Source organism: Lytechinus pictus, chromosome 5 (genome assembly GCF_037042905.1).
Source record: "Lytechinus pictus isolate F3 Inbred chromosome 5, Lp3.0, whole genome shotgun sequence".
Taxonomy (NCBI): domain Eukaryota; kingdom Metazoa; phylum Echinodermata; class Echinoidea; order Temnopleuroida; family Toxopneustidae; genus Lytechinus; species Lytechinus pictus.
Genome location: NC_087249.1, coordinates 14628265 through 14636614, shown reverse-complemented (window position 1 = coordinate 14636614; position 8350 = coordinate 14628265). Strand labels below are relative to the sequence as shown.

The 8350-nt window shown below is 37.1% G+C and overlaps 1 protein-coding gene across 1 annotated transcript in view; it reads left to right on the top strand.

Moving 5' to 3' along the window:
- LOC129261771 (IQ domain-containing protein H-like) overlaps positions 1-8350 on the top strand; it is a 29082-nt gene continuing 20732 nt past the window's right edge. The window contains exons 1-8 of the mRNA XM_064099868.1: positions 1-602; positions 3364-3489; positions 4205-4302; positions 4904-4963; positions 5260-5332; positions 5886-6005; positions 6717-6797; positions 8135-8318. Coding sequence (XP_063955938.1) covers positions 549-602; positions 3364-3489; positions 4205-4302; positions 4904-4963; positions 5260-5332; positions 5886-6005; positions 6717-6797; positions 8135-8318 — 796 coding nt within the window. The 5' untranslated portion in view covers positions 1-548. The remainder of the gene's footprint in view (positions 603-3363; positions 3490-4204; positions 4303-4903; positions 4964-5259; positions 5333-5885; positions 6006-6716; positions 6798-8134; positions 8319-8350) is intronic.

Sequence of the window (8350 nt, the reverse complement as noted above, 5' to 3'; positions counted from 1 at the left end):
AGTAAGCAGACGTATAAGGTGCAGTGTGATAGCTTTATAGGAGCTGAGCAGCGCACCCTAATTGTTGACATGTTGCTTCGTTACGTGTTTTAATGGGGGAAGGTCATCTCGTCGCTTGAACAGGAGCATTATTGATTCTTGTCTAGTAACACCACCGCAGGGACTCTCCTTCACATGTCAGCTGAGATTGAGGATTAAACTGCCTTTTTCAATTTCCATACGATGTATATCAAATACTAAGAGAAAATTCGGGTCACCTGTGCGACGTTGATCGGGGTCCGGAGTCAGACTCAGAGTGACAGAGAGGTTACGTTCTCGAGCCGAGAGACCACGGTAGTCTAAACCGAGTCTGGCCCGTGCGTGCCCGACCGTTTTCCCGATCCGACGAGACGGAGTTGTGCTGGCCTGGTTGGCCACAGCACAGGCACAAGTCAAGTCCCAAGAAGCGAGCGAGGCAGAGGAGTTGGCATGCCGAGGAGACAGACATAGTCATAGAGAGGAATTTCAGACATCAGTTTAATTTATTTCAGTTTGGCATCAAATAAAAAATGACAGAGGTTGTTGACAGACGACCAGAAGATGTTGGTGAAATTCTTGTGAAGGTTTGTTTGTCTTTCGACTTTCCCCCTTTTTTTTGTATTTATGTTTTTATTAAGAATCAGATCAAATTACAATATTTACAGTTATTTAATGACATTAAAAAAATCACAAATAATCACATTTACAAGGTAAAAAAAAAAAAAAAAAACTTTCCCCCTTTTTTTGCCATGGGCCATGGCCCTAGAGGCTAGACAGCTGGCAGCCGTCTGTTTCGAGGAGTTTTTTAACATTTTTTTATTTTTTAAATTTCTCCTCATACACAGACGGCTCGCTATCGTGCAGCCGCGCCACCATTAGGGGACTTACAATACAAAATCCCCCTGTCGGGCTCTTCAATTTTTGTCTTTAATGAATCAAACTTTTGAAAATTAGCGTGACCGAAATGCAAATTAATATTCCCTCTTGGCATTTATTGCCAAAAAACAGAGAAAATCAAGTTAAAAGGAACAAAAAGTTCAAAAACAGTGACTTACCTCGGCTGTCGCGCAACTTCACTGCCCTGTTTTATCCGAACTTAATACACATAAACATATGGCCATTGAGTCCCCTGTACAGATCGCGCTAGAACTTCGGTCTCTGTATTTGGTGAGTGAAGCCAACGGAGTTCAGCTGAACAACCAACATAACAGAGACCGAAGCTTTTGGTCTACCATGGCCCATGCCATTGGCAATGCCTTTGGCTTTGGTTTTGTTGACTTTCTTGATATTAAGTTGAATTGAACATGCCCAGTATTCCCAAGTTTGCAAAAATCCAACAGCCATTGAAAGAAAAACTGACTGAATATTATTGGGCATGTTCAATTCTAGACAGCTGGCAGCCGTCTCTTTCGAGGAGTTTTTTAAACAATTTTTATTTCTCTTCATACACGGACAGATCACGATCGTCACCGTGCAGTTAACAATACAACCCCCTCCCCTTGGGGCTTTTTGATCTTTGTCCTTATTTCATAAAAAGAAGTGGACCAAAATAGAGATTAAAGACAGTTTTGGCCTTCAATGCACCAAAACGGAAAATATAAACTTAAAAGGAAAACAAACAGTGACTATGGCTGTCGCACAAATCCCACTTCCCTGGTTTATCCGAAATTACAATGTACATGTAATATATATGGCCATTAAGTCCCTGTACAGATGAAGTTAAACTTCAATCTCTGTAATTGGTGAGTGGAGCCATAGCCAACGGAGTTCAGCGGAACAACCAATGAAACAGAGACCGAAGCTTTTGGTCTAGTTCAATTCATGTTTGTGAGATTAAGTTGCGTGGTGCAAATTTGATTGAATGAAAGTTTGTTTTTTATATTTCTCCTCGTACACAGACGGCTCGCTATCGTGCAGCCACCATTAGGGGGTTAACAATGCAAAAATCCCCCCGACGGGGCTCATCGATTTTTGTCCTTATTTCATAAAAATATATAAAAAGAAATGTACCAAAATAAAGATTATTATTCTGTTTTGGACTGAAATGCACCAAAACGGGGAAAAATAAACTTAAAAGGGGAAAAAACAGTGACTTACTTCGGCTGTCGTGCAACTTCACTTCCCTGGTTGATCCGAACTTAATACCTAAACATATGGCCATTGAGTCCCTGTACAGATCGAGCTAGAACTTTGGTCTCTGTATTTGGTGAGTGGAGCCAACGGAGTTCAGCGGAACAACCAACATTAACAGAGACCAAAGCTTTTGGTCTAGGCCAGCCCTAGATCTAGTTCATGAAATATAGTTCTACAATAGGATGGGGGGTTGGGGGTCCAGACACTTGAAAATTTTAAAGCCGCCTTTTTTTTCTGTCTTTGGATTACACTGAATTCAATAGATGTAATAATCTTCTATTTTGTTCTCTATAATATTGGCTAACATTTTGTACTAGAAATTGATGAAATTTCGCTTGTTATGGCTGTCAAAATCCGATTGTCGGTACACGCAATTACAACTGGGTATAGATCTACTAGGTGACCGGCCTCTATGTAGGCATAGAGGCTAGATCTAATCATGTTCCATAAAATAATGGAATTCATGAATGGGCGAGCTACTCATATGACATCACAAATCAAACACTACATCATTTATCCAGTTTCATAACTCTCTAATCTTATTCTTTAATGCCTTTTCATCAAAACTTCGCCAATATTTTTCTCTAACTTTTTAAGTGCTTTTATTAAAACTTCTCATCAGGGTAAACTTCCTCTTTTTACTTTGAAATAGTGCTGGATCTACATGTATGCACTTTCATCATTTACTTTGCCTCTGGCACCATTCTGGATTGTTTATGATGGAGTGACCATATTTTGGGTATATCCAGTTGTGTGTCCGGACAATCACTTTAAAACGGCTCTTTGAAAAAGTTAGCAAACAAAGTTCCATCAATTTTTAGTGCAAAGTCTTAGGCAATATCATTATAGGGGAACAAATTGAATTTATGCTTTTTGTGCAATCCAAAGACAAAAAAAGAAGGCATCAAAATTTTAAAGTGACCGGACACCCGACCCCCCATCATACATATAAAATTAATAAGACAGAGTATTATCAGAATGCAATCTTTCTCGAGTCCTTCCATTATGACATTACTTCATTGCCATCTAACCATTCTAGATATAGTAATTGCAAGTATTGATTTTAAAAAAATAATAACTTCCTTTTTTTGTGCAGTTTTGTTCGAAAGTTCAGCTTTTCTCCGCTTTTTTTTTTGTCCTTTCTTTTTGAAAAAAAAAATCAGTTTGGATTGGATTTCCTTTTCATTTATTGCCATTATGATCTTTCTACAGGTACAAGAAGATCTACAGCATCTTCGAGATGAACTCCTTCAGAAGAGTCTTGCAGGTGGAACCAGAGAGCTTGTTAACATCCAGCTCCTGGAGAATGCTATTCAGAAAGCAGAAGATGGAATTAAGGTAATTGAAGATTATTATTATTATTATTTATTTGACCAAATCATGATACAAACATAGATGACATTATACATGGTAAAAACAAACAATACAGAATGGAGCAGTGCTACATGCTGGTCAGGGGTGATAAAAGCATAATAAATAGCTGTTGCTCGGAAGCATATCACTCCCCACATGTAGCACTGCGTACAAATATCAACTTAGAAAACAAATTACACAAAATATAATCTAGCCCAATGTTTGGCGAAATTTCTATAAGATAATAATGAAATGCAGAAGCTGATTGATGTTTACATATAACTAGAGAATGATTGAAAGTAATAATTAGAAAGATGCTCCTTTTTCATTGAAACTTAAACACTACTCAAAAAATCAAATGCAAATCGTGAATACTAGTATGCTCCTGATTGGTCAAATTATGTTTGAATTTGGGGGGGGGGGGGGGTTGCATTCGATTGCTGATCTGCAGCATGCCTTAAATGTATGTGGAAAAAGACAAGAGATGAAGTAAGCCCTGTGACACAAACATTTGCAATGGAATGCACATTTTTAGTCCTGATTCTGATCAGCTGATTGCGGGTTTGTGGAACAATATGCCACAAATTATTGAGCATTGTCATTTGCAATTGATCCTCAGTATTTGTGTTACTGGTATTTTGCAATTAGACAATGTCTTTTTGTGCTCATTATTAATGAATATTATTTATTAATCTGGCAGGAGCAATCAGAGAAGATATTGAATGTAGTTAACAACCGGGTGACGACCCTTCCTTCGGTGGATTCTAAAGTCAAGATACAAGAGCCGTCTTTCACGCAGTGAGTTTCTTGGTTTTACCTAGTGAGTTGTATCATCTACCAATCACTGGACGCTATTTTGTTAAACAATACAGTGCATCCCGGAAGAAAAATTAAACTGAGAATCAATGTTTTATCATTACTTAATTGCAAATCCGAATGTCTATTGTCATATCATTATATCAATTAAATGCTAAGAATAAGAAAATTTTAGTATTCTCTACCAATCTTTAAAGAAAAAGGTCACTAAATTGCTTGAATTAATATTGATGTGAAGGAAATAGTATTGTCTGTGTCTCCTTATGTTCATAAGTAAATGATTATTAAACTCTAAACAATATTTTGTAATATATTTTTATTAAAGCCAGATATTAAGTCTTTGAAGAGATACAGCATTTATCAGATGATATCTTGCATGGACGTATTCATGGATCCCTGACAATATGAGACCATTCTTGATCCTAACTTCCTTACTTTAATATCATTAGTCTACTCATCTAAGCATTATTTATATTCATAATCATGCTAAATGTAATTGTAATGTACTAGTTTTTAACCCATTTTTGTGGTTGTAAATATTGTTGGTAAGAGACGATTGTTTATTAATTTGTTTGTCTTACAGAGAGGCAATATGGGACATAAGTACTGTGAATGATTCCAACAAATATGGCAGAAGTGAAAGGTAAGAAACTTCCCTCACTGTGCTGCATGTCTCACTATTTACATCTCTATTTATGTATTGTACTATTTACAGTTTATTTTGCTATATTCAACTGGAAATGCAGACATACAATATGGGGGGGGAGATTTTTTTTTTTGTACAGCCACTTTATTCCAATATTTTCTGCTATCTTTTATACATTTGAGTTTGAAGAACAAATAGGCCTAAGCAATGATGATGAAAATAGGAGTGATAAACTTGACTTTGAATAGAGGATTCATTTGATTTGTATGTTTAATTTATTAAAATTTATGCAGAAAGTTGAATCGTCTTGCTGCAATTGAGCCATCTTCTGGCGGAGGTCCTTTTGGGCCTTCCCCTGGTCAACAGGTAAGCAGTCATTTAAATCACAGTTTCCTTTACAGTGCGTTCCAGAAATAAATGAATTGCATAGGTGCATTTTCATAACTCTTATCAGAATCTGAATCAATGTGACAGGACTCTAAAATGATCACATGTCTGTAGAGCCCACATTTCATTTATCATGTAGCTCCTCACTATGAGATGTACTGGAGCAATCTGGTTTCACTCTCTCTATAATCCCTCTAGTCCTATGACTGCTTTGTAGATTATTTGTAAATTTAAGCGTCTATTTGCAATTTAGTATTAAGCTGGAGCCGGCAAAGTGAAAGTGACTTGCATGTGTACTGATTGTTATCACTATTGTAACTAAATAATATTTTGTAATGGGTCCATTGCATTTTAAGTTATCAACCATTTCTAATTGGTGTTTTGATTAGGGATTGGTAGACATTTTAAAGTTTGAAAATGATCATTCTAATACATGAAAACGATATAAATACAAGATTTTATGAAGATGATCTGATGATAATTGATATTTCCTGAGTGCTCATTATGGAATTTGTTTTTCTTTCTGTTTCAGAGTAAATATAATTTGAACATGAAATTATTATCCGACCCAACTAATAGTCAGAACAGAAAGGCCATCAATGAAAACTACAGCGTTTCTCTTCCAGTCATAGTAGACAAAAGAAAACACAAGGTAAGACCCCAACCCCCTGCTCCTTCCCCCATAAAATTGCTTTGTTATATGCATTCAATTTTTCAAAAAAAGGGCCCGTTGGTCAGGATCATTCTTTTTGCCTACACACACAATTTTTTTTTTAATCATAAATATTGGAATCCAGCTATATTGGAAGTATGTTTAAGGCTTCAACAAGCAAACTCAGCTTGTCATATGCATTGAGACTATTGTATAGTTATATGAATTGCATATTTCTTGTGAAAAATGCAGCATTGCCAGAGGGTGGCGGGTGTGTATGATGCTTCCAAAGAAGGATATCAATTGAAATATGATAAAGATATAGGGTGAATGAACCACCAGTCCTAATAGCTCCACCTCAAGTCCTTACCTACTCATATCTGGCCAGGTTCATTATCAATAATGCAACATTCTGTATAGTCTTGTGATATAGGTCCTTAAAACGCTGCTTCACTATTCAATACATTCATATTGCAATGATTATGTTAGCAAGTTAGCAAAACAGGTAGCTTTTCTCTCAAAAACGCTTTAATTTCTCTACACAATAGAATTATCAGCTAATTTATCCTATGTATTACTAATAGGAGTTGACTCAAAGGCATATTTTAACACTAGCTATCTACAATAACACCGTCAATGACAGACAACACATATTTTTGATCATTTCACTCCCCCTTTACACCATTTTTTTTTTCAATATTGATTCCACAGCCTCCAACACAGAAGGTTGTAATTGGTTCAACGGTTGATCATCTAGCAGTATTACCCAAAGCCAACAGAGTCGACCCACAGGTAAGCCCGACAAATCATTTGCATTTATCTCACCAATCACTGGTGTAAATCCAAGCAATGAACCTGTTGTTCAGGGTGGGATGAAAGGTTTCATCCCCTTCCCCCCCCCCCTTGAATAGTATGACGTCATGGATTTATAACCGACTTTAAATCGGTTTGTTGGCTCAGTTTGTAGCATCCGCCTCGCAACCGGGAGGTCGGGAGTTCAAGCCCCGGCTGCGTCAGACCAAAAGAGGTTAAACGATGGGAGTTGCTGCTACCCTGTTTGGCATTCAACAATCAAAAGGATAGAGCCACGTCGATCTGGCACTGCACAGTGGCTGCTGGGCCCACGATCAATTGGGAAAAAAGAATTTTCTGGGTTATGCTATTTCAGATTTCATTTCGAACAATAAAATATGGATTTTTATTTTTCATTTATGCCCAGGTCACAGTCACAGATGTACATACAAAATATCTCCACATTCCATGATTATTAAATGGTGTTTAAACATTACTGCCAAACCTGACTTAGTGGCCACCTGTATATAAGGAAGAACTCCAAAATTATTTCACATTTGAAAGTAATGTGTGTTGCAGAATCTGTCTATTGAGGTCATCTGTCTTCAGTAGTCACATTTTCTGTTTCCCTTGGGTGGCGTTTAATAATAGATAGGTTTGACCGTACAGGTATTTAGATTTTATTGTGTGTTTATATGAGAGTCAATGAGTCAACTAAATGTACATGTATCAGCCTTGAATGCGATATATATGTTCCAAATTTGCCAAATTAATTAAAATTTAATTGTAGGATTTGATTAATCCTAAATTGTGGTTGTGTTGTTTGAAGGATTTTCATTACAAGTTTAGAAGTAGTTGTGAGTCTGCCATTATTTTCAGCTTTGGCTTATATTTTGAACAGATAAAGCTATTAAACGTAGTGTTTAAAAGGTCTACTTTTAAACATATCAGATCGAGGTCCATCTACATAAAAGGTACAATCAATTCTGCTTCTAACTGTTACTGTAAATCTATGGTCAACCATGTATGAAAAGTGACATTAAGTGTTAAAGATTCATATTTCAGTTGCATCCATATCAGCTTGTGCAAACCTGATTTAAGTTTGATGGACATTTAGCATCTTTGAGATGAGTTGAAAATTCATCATCATTCTCTTGCTTTCCCTATTTCTCTCTCTTCTGTTTCTTTCTCTCCTCTATCCTCCTCCTCTCTCTCTCTCTCTCTCTTTCTCTCACTTTTCCTACTTTCTTTCCTTCACTTCCACACTCTTTCTCTCTCCCTCCCCTTCCTCTCGTTGTTTCTGGCTCTCAATATATTTTTTTCTTTCTCTCTCTTAGTTATTACCACCAGCCATCACAGAGAAGGATGCCAAGAAGGGTATCCTGAGTCTGATGGAAAGAGGTCTGATTCCTCCTGCCGCTGAGTTGACCCTTGACCCTAGCCCGGTCAGGCAAAGATTAGTGACCTTGCATGACCCACAGGAGAAGAAAGAAACCAAAGCTGGCTCGGGTCCATTCGGAGGTATGTTAATACATTGACTGCTGCATTCTGTA